The 14,562-nt window shown below is 35.3% G+C and overlaps 1 protein-coding gene across 1 annotated transcript in view; it reads left to right on the forward strand.

The window, feature by feature from the left end:
- Cped1 (cadherin like and PC-esterase domain containing 1) overlaps positions 1 to 14,562 on the forward strand; it is a 263,515-nt gene that overhangs the window by 93,377 nt on the left and 155,576 nt on the right. Inside the window, exon 7 of the mRNA XM_046422379.2 lies at positions 1,161 to 1,329. Coding sequence (XP_046278335.1) covers positions 1,161 to 1,329 — 169 coding nt within the window. The remainder of the gene's footprint in view (positions 1 to 1,160; positions 1,330 to 14,562) is intronic.

A 14,562-nucleotide genomic window follows, 5' to 3' on the forward strand; every position in this document is an offset into this window, starting at 1 on the left:
TGTCATCATTGACTTTCTTCTAGACACATTTAAATTTCTCCTACTATAGAATAAATATTTGGGTAAATTGGACTTTCATCTGGTAAGTTACATTAATGTAAATTGAATTTAAAACCCTGACAATGTGAAACTATAAAATTTTAACTTCTCCTGTGCTCAGATGACATTGCCTTATCCTATGAGTATGGCTGAATGCATTTTTCCTATTTATTAATTACTTTTAATCATTCCCAGTCTTTAAGAAATAACCTATAAGATATCAAGTTGTCCAGGGTACCTTCAGGAAGGCATTTTAGAATGTAGAGAAATTAAGGATTTTAATTATTTTACCCAAGATGTGAATAAAATTTTATAATTTAATTTTATAATTATTAAGTAGTATTTCAGGAGTTAATGGTATTTATTGAAAATTGTATAATTCTCTTGCTTACCTAGACTTCAAAAGTTAAGAAGCACAATCTTTTCATTGATCAAATGGAGATCAGAGAAACATGGTGCAAAAAAAAAAAACTAGTTATACATTCTTGTACTATTTATGATGAAAACATATCTGTTTTATCATAAAACATTAAATTAATGTTATTTTCTTCTGTACACTGAACTGTTCCCTGAATATTTCATCCTTTCAGTTGACCTTTTATTATTGGGGATGAAGAACAGAACTGAACTAGTGGGAAGAGTTATTTTGTCTTTTAGATGGTGGCTTTTCCACTACTGAAAAACTTGACACTTTTTATGGAGAGAAAAATATAAAACAAAGGTACACAGTAGCACAAGAAAGCCTTCCTAGCAAGCATTTCACTATGCCCAGATTGTAAGTTATATCGCATAAGTTGTGATAGTACCATGAATATGAGGTCATGGGCAGTGTGAATAATTTAAATTTTAGAAATCTTTAAATCTATATTCATACCTTCTTTTCTTTTTAAGCATCTTTTGATTAAATCTGCAGTGGAGAATTCTCCAATTTGATCTCTTCTCTTTGTACCTGTGCACCCTCTGGTGGTGAAGCTAATTAAGCAGTTGAAATTGTTTAAGGAAACCCACACACTGAGGGCTGGTCCAACTGATAGAAGTGGTTCACAAAGCTTTTAGCAATGTACACATTACGTACTCAACCCTAAATTATGGGCACTAACTATCTTGTTTTATTTTTTTAGGAATCAAACAACAGTCCTTGCTCCCCATGAAACAATCTTTAGAGCTGAGGATCTATCTGTGATTCTGAAAGCGTATGTACTGGTGACATCTCTAACCCCTTTGCGTGCATTCATTCATTCAACGGGCACGGTGTGGAGTCCACCAAAGAAAAAACGTTTCACTGTCAAGGTAAAATCTCTGCTGAAGCTGTTTTTGTCACACAAAGTACACCAGGGATAAGTAAAGTGCGTTGGGCTGCTATTCTGCGACCTTTATGGTTATCAAATCCCTTTGAACAAAGATTGCATCTTTTTATTGCTGCAAGCAGAGATTTTCATTTAATAGGTGCTGGTTCAAAAATAAACTGGAAATAGCTTAATTCACTAGGGATCACAAAGGCTACATCTTTTTTTTTCTTATCTTATTTTAGTTTAATTCTTTGACCTATTACAGAGTGTTTTTGGCTGTACTCTATTTTTCTTGAATTTCTACTTATTCAAGAAAAATATAATCAATGCAACAAATAAAAATATAATTTTGCCCTTATGCTTTTTTGCTTCATCCATAGATAGCATAATGAGTATTTCATTACATCAGTCAATATGGAATATTTGCTGAGTTAAAAATACAGTTCTCAAGTGTGTCAAATATAGCAAGCCATGCTGTAAGAGATAATGAGGAAGTTTTCAGGGAAGAACTTAATAATAACTCCCAAAAGTTTAGTTACAAAAGGTAGCTTGGGTGAACTTGGGTATAGATAAGGTCTTGTGAAAACATATTCGATCAAATTTAAGGAAATTTTATTTTAAAGAAGTAGTAATAGAAAGAAACAAAAGTGCCTGTGATTTTAAGATATTTTTTTTTTAAAAAAAGACTGAATTTGATTTCTTTATCATGATTTATCATATAGCCAGTGACTTGGAAGGCTCAGATAGGAGGATCACAAGTTCAAAGCCAGCCTCAGCAACTTAGTGAGACCCTGTCTCAAAATAAAAAATAAAAATGAGCTCATTGTAAGCTGCCCCTGGGTTCAATCCACAATATCAAAAACAAACAAATGAGAAGAATACATCTTACATAAAACTGCATATTTAATTCTGAAAAGCATTCCAATAATGAAAATTGTTTTCAAAACCATATCAGTATGATAATTGATGAATTGATGTAGATGTTATATAGATTAATAAAATAAATAGCTGACATTTTAGGAAGAGTATTGACCTAAGTTCTTAAAGTTGTTTTATTTGTTTTCAAAACAATCATCCCATCTCCATTATATCAACAACTGTGGCTTTCAGTTAATCCAGAATCTAGTTCTTTCATGTCATCTGTCCTGCAAGTCTTTACAGTAGCTGTTCATATTCACCTACTTACCATTAATTATTTCCATTTTTCTGAGTTATTAGGATAAATGATATGAAACTAGATATTAGGTCTCTTTTTAACCTACAAAATGTTCTGACTTCACAAGTTCAACCTCATAGTTGGAACTTAGGCACAGAGAGATGAGAATTAAGTACCTAAAATCATGTCACATTATTCAACAAATATCTGAGCACTGATCAAAATCCCTATGTCACTCTGGACAAGTCTTCTGTATTGTGTTAGGAATTTTTTTCTTTTTCTAGCATTTTTTTTATATTCAGCGCTACATATTTTTAGGAAGTGGCCATGCATGTTGTCCATCTTCAGAGCTATCTTTTCACTGATTTATGGTATTTCTTGGTGTGTTTTCCATTACAGTCTATCTATCCCCTCTTCTAGTAATAGATAAACTGACTGTTTCAATTTGGGGTTAAACCAAATAGTGCTTAAAATGTAAAAATAATTGTATATGAATGGAGCTGCATAAGATTTTCTTGCAAATATATACTCAGCAGTGAATTACTGAATGACAGGCTGTGGCCCCATTTGGATAGATTTAAATGATGTCAGCTTGCCTTCCAGATTGCCTGCTTCAGTCTCTATCTCATCATTAGTTTCCATATCCCTAAAGCTTGGTCAACACTCGGACCTTTCTAGTCCTCATTTTGCTAGTTTGACAGATGAGAGGTTACATCATACTTTTGCAAATAGCTCAACTTGTCATATATCTTGCCGACTTTATTCACAATGTCTGTTGTTGATTAATCAAATTAATTTTTCTTCATGCTTTGTGCTTTAGGATATAGTTTTAGAAATACTTTCTTATGTCTAGATCACAATGACATGCTTTGCCATCGTCTTTATGATTTTTTCCTGAAGATACAAGTGTTTAATTAAGAAGAGTTCATCTTTGATCCATTTTTCTTTCACTATATCCTGACCAATTCTCCCAACTGTGGGTTAAAACTCACCTTCGCCCATGAATCTAATGTCACATTTATTGTGTAAGTTCATATACATACATGGAGCTGCCTCTGAGTTATTTTGCCTCACTTGGTCCACCTGCTTATGCTATCTTGGCCGTGTAGTTATGTCTTAATGCTTGGTGGGTAAAGTTTTTCTTCTTTATTTTGTAATTTTCAAGATTAGGGTAACTAGGTTTTAAATATTTATTTCCTTCCTCATAAACATTTAAGAATGTTGTATTAGTCACAGTTTTCCAGAGAAACAGAACCAACACATTATACGTATTACATATATAACCATATGAGTACAATTATATACATAAGAAGCTTATTTTGCCTATGGAGATTTATTTTGGGCATTCACTTATTCAGTCATGGAGGCAGAAGTCTCATGATCTATAAGCTGGGGAACAGGAAAGTTAGTATTATAATTCAGTCTGATCACAAAGGCCTGAGGAGTTCAAGTACCAGAGGATGAGAGAAGATGGATGTCCCAACATAAGAAGGTACAAGCCAGTTATTAGGACTTACTGCTTCTATCTGACCCTTTTATTAGTGTGCTTTCTTTTTGTTTCTTTAAAAGTATCTTTTTCTCTTTTTAACTGTGAATTTCAAATATTAAGTTTAAAAGTTATATATTCTTAATATTTGTAATATATAGTGATCATCATTAGTTCAAAACATACATTTTGGGAAGGAGATCCTGGGGATTGAACCCAGATACACTTTATCATTGAGCTGTACCCCCAGTCTTATTTATTTTTTAAGTTTGAGCCAGGGTCTCACTAAGTTACTAAGCCTGGCCTGGGACTTCTGATCCTCCTGCTTCAGCCTCCAGAGTCACTGGAATTACAGGTATGGACCACCATGCCCTGCCAAACATACACTTATGTTTATTTTCTCTTACTGATATCTTAAGCTTTTCAAAATCTTTATATTTCCTTCAACTCTGTCTCCTAAAGGCTGTGGATTTTGTCTTTATACCACTTTCCTAAGTCCCTTTTTCATGAAGAAATTTATATTCTACTTTACATCTTCATCACCTCCCCCCATTTTTCTTTTGTACTTTTCCCCCTTCAATAACAAACAAACTTTATTTTATTTTTTTAAATATATTTTTCAGTTGTCAGCGGACCTTTATTTTTATTTATTTATTTATATGTGGTGCTGAGAATTGAACCCAGTGCCCCACACATGCTAGGCAAGCACTCTACCACTGAGCTACAACCCCAGCCCCAATAAACAAACTTTATCAAGGAATTTATCACCCTAACTTGCCCTGTTTGCAATACTCTCCTGTATTTGTTTCTTATCTGAGTGTTTTCAGTTTGTGCCTAAAATCTTTAATTTTCCTTTTGGAAAACTCATTTTCATTAATTCTTGAAATATTTTTGTTCACTATGTTTTACTTCTGTTATCCAGAATTTGATCTATCTGTTTCTATTTTTTTTTTTTATGATTTGACTTTTCTTATATATTTTCTATCTCTTTATCTGCTTCCTAAAAGTATTTTTATCTTCTGGGACAGTTCTTTGATCTTATCTTTTGAATCATGAAATCCTTATACTATATCTTTCCTGCTATCCATCTCATCTGTTGCCTTCAGTTATTTATTGTATGTATAACTTACATTCTGATGCCCTTTAAGAATGTCATGTGTTTTTATTTACACCTAATAATTTCTTACTGCATTTTCTCTTTGTTCTTATTATTTGTTTTCATATTTCATTTTGCTTGTGTCTTCCATTATTTCCTTAAGTAGATTAATCATGCTTATCTTAAATTCCCAGTCCATCCACTTAAGTAGCCTGATATGTATTATTTAGTTTGCTGCCTTTTTTTTTTTTAAAGAGAGAGTGTGTGAGAGAGAGAGGGAGAAAGAGAGAATTTTTTAATATTTTAGTTTTCAGCGGACACAACATCTTTGTTTGTATGTGGTGCTGAGGATTGAACCCAGGCCGCATGCATGCCAGGGGAGCGGGCTACCGCTTGAGCCACATCCCCAGCCCTGCTGCCTTTTTTTGAGGTAGCAGTGCTTTTCATATATCCTCTATTTTGTCCTTTGAACTTAAGTTCTCTTGCAGATACTATTTATTCAGCCAATATAGTATTTGAGGAAGGACAGACCTCGCAGGTGAATCCAAGGAAAGGGCAGAGAATGAATTCTGGGCACCATAGAAAGAACCTCTTTGGGTCCCTTTTCTTCGCTGCCACTAGGCTTGATAACCTCACTGGTCAGAATTTCACTCCCTGACCTCTTCGGAAGAAAAACACTGGGAGGAAGCATGACCCTCCATTGAAATCCATCAAGCCCTGGGTTTGAGACAGAACAGGGTGGAGAAGTAGATGCCAAATGTGACTGGTCTTCCCACACATCTCATCAACTCTTTACCTGAGCAAAGACTCAGCCCCAAGAAATTCAGCAACCTGAATCCTGGGCCTGGGCCAACATCCTTAGCAAGGAAAGAACAGTCTGCAGTGATGACTGTGCTGGAGAAGGTTGGGGCAGGGGTCTAGAATACTTTCCTCCAGCCAATTCTTTCAGGTAGCCTCCAGCAACTCCCCCACTCATTTCCAGTCCTCCTTCTTCAGATCACCACAGACCAGACCAGTGCAAAACAGCTTCCAGAGTCCCATTTACAAAGGTTATTATTGTCCTGTTGTTATCAAATTCATGCCTCAGTCTCATTTTGCCTGTGCAGACTCACTATCTTGATAGGAAACTGATGGTCTCAGGTATCCTGAGTAATTTTTAACAATGATTCTACCCCCACACACTCTGTCTCATCACCTATCCCAGTAAAAGTGATTGGTAGAAATTATAAGCTTTTTGTGGTAGTATTGTTTATGAATACCCTGAAGATAAATTATGAGAGAAGAAAGCTCATTGTGATTCGCTTTTCTTTACGTTTTCATGCTATATTCCCTGTTTTGCTTCTGATTCCTGCTTTTGTGGTGTCTGCAGGACAGATACAAGCTGCCATTGCAGCACAGGAAAGCCAGCAGTTCTTTGTCATTTTCATCCTGTCCTTGGGATTTATCTTTTCAAGATCTTGACTGATTTTTCTGGACAATACTGTTATCTGCTCTCAGAGGGGCGGTAGCACAGATTCCTGGGTTTATGTGCAAGACAGCAATTGTTTCGTTTTGTGTTAAAGTTAAGCTTGGGGATACAGATAGGTTTCAGAAAATCAGAGGATATTTTCTTACCCTTCACATGAAGAACTTCTGTTAAAACAAAAAGGTCATACCTATTAGTTGAGTTACTTAACCCTTCTCCAAACTACTACTTCCTCCTGGTGTTTTTAGATGTTAAAAAAATACACGTGAGCTTCTCAATGCTAGGATAACACCAAACCCCCCTGTAAAGACTAGCCATGTTATTAAACTAGCATGTTATTAAACTCTTTTCTTAAATTCCACAAAACATAATTTGTGTGTGTGCGTGTGTGCACATATTGAGTCCTGAATTCAGAGGCAACATTACTTAGTTAAATCAGTAGTGATTTATGCACTGTTCAGTGAGGCAAGCCCACTAAACTGGTTATCAGCGGCCATTTATAGAACATTCTGGCAGCTAAAGGAGGTATGAAAGTAATCACAGATATAACTATGAGCTCATTTATTTCCCATTAGGTCTGCTGCTGAGATACTTTATCTGCTAAAGCTTTGGAGAAAGCTGAAAATATCAAGAAATGCAAATCTTAGGAATAATAAATCTTACGTAAACTGAATTTTAAAAAAATACCATTAGAATGAAAATATTTTGAAATGGAAGTGGTAGATGTTTCCCAAGGATATTCAAGCTTAATATGGGGGAGGTATGCAAAAACAAAGAAAATTTATAGCAAATGCAATATTTGATTACTGTACCTTTTGATCTAAATAGAAAACACCTATATTTGCTGCTATCCTGGAAATATTATTTTCTTGGTGAATATAATAAATCCAACTATAAGCAATATTTTATTTGAAAATATCTTGTCCCCAAAGCTCAATTTAGTTACAAAATATGTTAGTTATAGCCACGAATTCAAGAGTAGACTCCATTCACAACCATTCTAACTATAACTTTTAATCACATGAATCCATGGCCATCTTTAGAAAAAGATCAAATAGATGAAATGCATCCTTTTATTCATTGTAAATCACACAAAATAAGAACGTCCCCAACAGAGAGGAAACTCTAATATCTTTTTAAAGAGGTCTGAAGATTCTTTATACATGTGACCATAGTTGACTCTTTTGAGAGCATATTGCTGAAACGACTTGTGACTTTGGGCAGGAAAATTTGCCAAAAGTTTTATTTAGTCTTGTTGAGACATAATTGAAGTCATTGTTTGACCAATCACTCCATCTTTAAAGATCTAACATTTGTTGATATCCAGTATTTGATACCAAATATAAATTTACATGAAGATGATTCCTGGAATATAATCATCTCTTGATAAATGTCTTTTGGTTGAATTAAATCAAAGGTCACTTTAAAAAATGTAATTGTGTGAAGAAATTGCTTGAGTCTACTTTATCCTTAACGGCTCTAAGTCAGCCACTCTACTTGGTAATGACATATAAATGACACAAATCAATGATGTATGAATGATAACTTGTTTTCCAGTAAGTGCAATAGACAGATGTCATCATCTGCATTTCTGGACGGGACCACTGTGATTGAAAGACTAAAACCCGAGAGATGCAGATATTTCTCAAGTCATTATCTGTGAGAATCATGTGTGATGGAAACGCAAATTAAAGCAAGCCCACACCTGTGACTCTAAATCCCCAGCTCTCCTCTTTTTTAGTGGGGACACCATTCCTCTACTTCCAGTACCTGCAGTTTCCTCTTAGCATCAGTGCAATAATATGATGTACACAGAGGAAAGCAGAACCTGGGCAAAGAGGGGAATGTTGTTATTTACAAGTCTCTTTTTAAAAGTTGCATATATCTCTTATCTCTTGTTCAGTTTGGATACATGACACAGTTGCAGGGATGAAGTTAGCCTCATGCATTGTCAATATTTATGCAGTCCCTTTGATAATGCTGGGCAAGATAGCTTTATATATTCCCAGGGTAAAAATGAGTAATGTCTTTGGAAGCAGTACAGTTTTTCAACCTTAAGAAGTGTTCTTCTCCTGAATTTCATTTTATGTCTAAAACTGCAGACTGTGGAACAGACCTTGTACAAGGCTTTTTCACTGAGCATCTGGCCCTTCAGTAGGCCTGGGAGATTTATGTTAGCTATAGAAAGAATGTGAATAAAAGTCTGCTCCCAAGAGTTTGTAAAAAGAGTTGATGTATTACTTAACCTACTCTTGTTTGGATTAAATTAAAAAATTTCATCAGGGAGTTCATTTTGAAGTCTGATTTTTCTATAAATAGAAATTATAGTTAACCAGCATATAATTAAATAAATAAGAATGGGACAGAAGCCAACTTAAAGGAAAACATTAAATGAGAAGAGCAAAATACCATTTATCTAAACCAGCCCGCATTGGTATCAAATATTATTTCAAATATCTGTTTGCTCTAGAAAAAGAATGATTGGTTTACAACTGCACATGATTTCAATTTATTTTGAACTTGTTGCTGTTGATGGAAATTTTCTCTCTCTCTGTTTTAAATCCACTCATTCAGTTCATTCACTTTGTTCCCTAAAAGACTTGTCAGGTAATTTTGTATATTCGTTAATTCTCACGACAGAATTTGAATTATTATCCTACATGGAAGGAAAATTGTTCATTAATCATGGTCATGGCTCTTTGGTCAAAAATGATAATTTTAGTACATGTCCCTAAACATCAGAACACCAGCCATATTTCTTTGTCCTGAGAGCCTCACCAAATGCCTGACAGGTACTCTAAAAATGTTTATCAATAAAAGGTTGCCCATCATCACCATTTCAATTCATGGTGCCTTGTTAACAGTAGCATTAAGAACTATCAGTTTGGAAGATGTGATTTAAGAGCAAAGTCTACAACAGGAAATAGTAGGATGAATTTATATTTAACACTAGGAGAAGTTAAACATATTATTTCTTTTGAATTCATGTAACCATCTGAAAGATATATGCTTATATAATTGCTGATATTTTCTTAGTCATTTTCTATTGCTAATAACACAGTATAACAGATGGGTAAGTTATGAAGATGGAAGTTTATTTTGGCTCACTGCTCTGGTCCAAGGTCAAGGGCCCACATCTATTGACAGCTTTCTTGGTGGTAGAGTCATGCACAGGGCACCATGTGGTAAGAGATAGGGAGTACGAGTGTGTCCTGGTCTCTCTTCCTCTTCTTACAAAGATATAAGTATTCAATCATGGGGGCCCCACCTTGATGACCTTATCTAATCCTAATTACTTCCCCAAAGAATCCCCTCTTGAACACCACAGCGGAATTAAATTTCTATCCTCACAATACCTCACAATGAGAATTAAACTTCAGCCATTTGTTTCAGAGGGGACAAACCATCATGAAGCCAGAGAAGATAAGTATGCTTTATGTATACCATATGTAGACATATGTACATATATGATGCATTACAGTGACAACGTAAAGGTAAATCACAAGCGTAATGAATAAATTTGTGAAATTATTTATTATTAGCAAATTATTATTTCTCTTAAATATAGAAAATCATTTGATAAGTGTTAATGATTTATCTGAAAAACCAAAGATGTGCTGATATTTAGGGATTTCAGTGTAAAGCCAGGGGAAGTAAGTGAATTCCTTCCAGGTGATGGAATGATGGAAAAGGGGGATTCTCATGTTATTTTTGGGTTTTGGGATGTGTCTTTCCCCACTCCTGAGCTGCTCCCTCCACCTGTGCTGTTCAAAGCCCATGTCTTCCTGGATTCCCAGAGGCAAGTGTTTGCAAGATGGGGGAGGGGCTAGGATGGGGACTTGGAAAGGGGAAATCCTGCTCTTCAACTGGAGGCTGAGAGCCAGTGAAGGGTCTTCTAAGAAGCTCCTTAACAATAGCCTGTGTAGGCTCTTCCTCATTTTGCCAAACACAGGAATGTCACTCTGAATTCTGATACACCTTACTGATCACAGTTTATAATTAAATAAAGAGATAGTTAGAGCAAAAAAAAAAAAAATGGGCATGGGAAAACGGGACTAGTATAAACAATGTTTCAGAGCCTTTTAATCAACTATAGAGAACATTATTTTAAGTTTTGAGTTTCTCATTATTTCTTTTTTTAATACTTATTTTACTTTACTTTTAAAAATTAAATGCTACATAAAAACATAAAAATTACACATTTGTGGGGTACCATGAGATATTCTGCTACCTGTATATATTGTGTAACATTCAAGTCAGGTTAAACCTATTTATCTCCTCAAAACATTTGTCATTTTCTTCTGGTGAACGCATTGAAACTCCTTTCTTCTAGTTTTATGAAATGTGCAGTACATTATCATTATCTGTAATCACTCTACTGTGCAATAGCACACCAGATCTTCTTGCTCTTATCTAACTAAAACTTAGTACCCATTGATCAACCTCTCTCCATTTCTCCTCCTTGACTACTCTCCTAGTTATTATTTCCTTAATAAATGAACTAGCTAAATCAGAAAGATGTAAGAGAGAGCTGTAGTCCCTTCTTCACTACCCTCCACATGGAAGAATTGTTAAGAAGGATCTTTGGGTAAGGAACCCTGAATTAAGGCCACACTCAGCAAGTTTTCTGAATTTTTCCATTTCTGTGCAGGTACCTAGAGAATTGCTGAATTTATAAATCTTTATCCCTGGACTTTGACAACAAGGCTCACCTGAGCTTCTCATCATTGTGATAATGTTAAATATCACTTGCTGAAAGGAAAACATGTTGGAGGTAAAAATCAGATAAAGAAAAGAATCAGCAAAGAAACAATGGAACAAAAACCAAGAAGAAAAATTTACTTGCCTAAATATGTTTGAAATCCTTGAAAGAAGAGAGTATGTTTATTCTTCAGTTAAATAGGAAATAAACCTTTAACACCTGGGACATTGTTCATTACCCAGTAGGCACAGGGGCAGAAAAGGCTTGGAACAGAAATTCCACTCAGGATAATATTGAAATAATAATTAGCAATAAAAATAACTTCTTTACAATGGGGATGTGAGAACAAAGTATTAAAGTGAAAATAGTGGCAGAAAATGTCTCAAAAATCAATTAGTTTAATATGTAAATTTATTACAGAAAATGTACCAGTGGGGAAGATATGATATTTTATCTTAGGGTATACAACAAAATAATTTTTTGCTAATACATTTTGAAACATATCAGGCATTTCTCATTTTAACATTTCTATTAACAATTTACTTTATTCCTTGAGATCTGTCTCAGAGGCTGTGGCAAATTCTAAATATAAGATGTCCCCAAATGTGCCAACTAGGTAAAACTGATTTGTTTGCTAAAGGAAGACAGACTTTTGCTCCCTTCAGGAAAAAATTTGACTTGCATTTGTCTTATGTGATTTATGCACTGTAAGTTTAAAATGAAATACAACTTTTCCTTCCCATATATTAAACTGTGGTTTCAAATTTGGAAGAAACAGCAATTTTTTGTCACCAAGGAAACCCACATCCTTATGAAGCACAAAATTTACTGTATTGCTGCCACCAAGTGGTCTTTTTTGGCATTGCACTAATAGCCTGAGCTGTCCAAAGATGAAAGGGGGGAAAATAAAGGTACAAATGCTCATTCAGCAAAGCCTTGACCTTTTCCTTTCTTTGGATTTTACACACTTATCTTTTAAAGTTATTTGATAATGTATAATTGTGTTAGGAAGGTACACTGATAAGTAGAGATTCCGAATGATGATAATCTTCAGTGCAATTGAAGTTGCTAGGCCACAAAATTATCTGGAAAAATTTCAGCATTTGTAAATCTGTAGACATTCTATTTCCAATTAAGAAGATTTTTCAATACACAAGATTTTTTTAAATTACTATAAATCTGGAATTGGCATCTAAGAATGTATTACTTTTTTCCCCGTATCATTTGTGTTACTTCTGTTTGATTTTAATTTAAACCTCAGATCTGCTGTTAACCTGAATTCTTTGAAATTATGTGAATGATTTAATATTTTGATATGGAGATAAAATGTATCTTTCATTTTTCTAAGTGCTATCAAGGCATATTCTTTTTTCAGGATTCTGCACACATGCAAAGTGCTGTATTCCCTGCCTACTGCAGTATAAAGACATACCTCACTGCTTTTGTTAGCTGTATCTCTATGGAGCATCTGCCTGCAAGGCAGCCATTCTCCAACCTCCTCATTGACTGATAGGGAGCATTTCTGTAGACATCACTCTCCTCTGTCATACAGCTGTTCTCCTACTTTGTAACCCCAGCTCCCCCAAGCCTGTGCAGGCAGTTCATACAAGCTCTTTGAAGCATGTCTTTAAAATTTGGAGAAAGTGACTGCAAACAGTAGATGAAATTCTAGGTATCCCTCTGTTCATATATATCCATATCCATGTGCAGTATGGCTTGTGCTCTGTCAGCTTCCCCAGCCTGGTGTCTAGCTTCCACAAGTCAATAATTCTAGACACCACAGCTTCCTCCTCCTTTTTATAAAAACTATTCCAAAGTGATGCTTTGTGGTTTGGTAGAAATTTCTAGCAGAACCATTTCTGCTAGGATTTTTTTTCCAGATGTATTTGAAAGGTGAGATAATTTTTCCTTGTGCTTGATTGTCCAGACCATCTACATGCAGAATAAGTATTCAAGTCACAAAACCAAACCATTATCTAAAGTCAGAAGTCACAGAAGAAAAACATTATGCTAAGGAAATACATTTCATTTTCATTCTCTCAAGGAGTCACTGTTACAGTAAAAAGAAGTGTGATTTTAAATATGAATAGGACAATGATGGTTCCTTTCAGGCTGAATAATAAGCAAATATCTGACTGTAATTTTACTCTACTGGAGAGAAAAATGAATCACTTGTGGGAGATCTGTAGTATTGGATATGCAGAACAGAAAAGAAAAATCTAAAGGCACAACCTCTAGAAGCCCAGGGATAGATGTTCAAATAGGAAAGTCCTTGTACCAACTGTATGACTGTATACACGTATTTGAACCTCTCTGGACACTTTACATGTCTGTAAAATAGGAATAGCTTTCATATAGGTTAAAAAATCCTTTTATTCCCTTTAAGACATTTACTGGAACGTCTCATAGATAGACATCAAGTTAATCTCCAATGGCATTGTATAAATGATACAAAGTCCTCACCTTAGTGGAGTTTATTCTTGTATGGAATGATTGATGAAAAACAGATTGATGAAAAACAGCCAAATTAATTATACATGTATGAACAAATACAAATAATAATAGATTTTATATAACTAAAAATGAACAGGTTGGGAGATGATGGACTAATACATCTCAGAGGTGGACATGAGAATTGGTGTTGGGCCATGAGAAGGGGTAGACAGAGCAGGTTCAAGGATGACTCTTCAACCATAATTTGAATTTCAGTGGCATTTACTGAGAGAGATCTGATGGGAAATGACTAGTCAGAAGGAGTGGGAAAGAGAAAGGAGAAATGAGGAAGTGGGGAGATCAGCTATTTCTTCTCTGTGACCAAAAGATCTGACAAGAAAAAATTTAGAGGGGGATAAGTTGATTTGGTTCAAGGTTTCAGAGGTCTCAGTTCATGAACAGCCAACTCCATTGTTCTGCACCCAAGGTGAGACAGCACCATGGCAGAAGGGTGTGGAGGAGGAAAGCAGATCAGGATATGGCAATCAGGAAGCAGAGAGAGCCTAAGCTCAGCTCAATCAGAGACAAAATATAAACCCCAAAGGCATGGCCCCAGTGATCCACCTCCTCCAGCCATACCTTACCTGCCTGCAGCAACCAACCAGTTAATCCCTATCAGCAGAATAATGCATGGATTATGTTAAAGCTCTCATAAATGTAATCATTTCACCTCTAAACTTTCTTGTATTGTTGCACACATGAGTTTTGGGGGGACACCTCATATCCAAATCCTAACAGATGGGTTTCTGATCTTAGAGCAGCTGACCCATTAGGGAAGGCTCTTACTCATTTGCCTCTTCTCAGGCTTTGTTTGCTCCACACCCAACTGGGAGCCC

Source organism: Marmota monax, unplaced genomic scaffold, assembly GCF_021218885.2.
Source record: "Marmota monax isolate L192 unplaced genomic scaffold, Marmota_monax_Labrador192_F-V1.1 WCK01_AAM20220418_F8-fsc00027, whole genome shotgun sequence".
Classification (NCBI taxonomy): Eukaryota; Metazoa; Chordata; class Mammalia; order Rodentia; family Sciuridae; genus Marmota; species Marmota monax.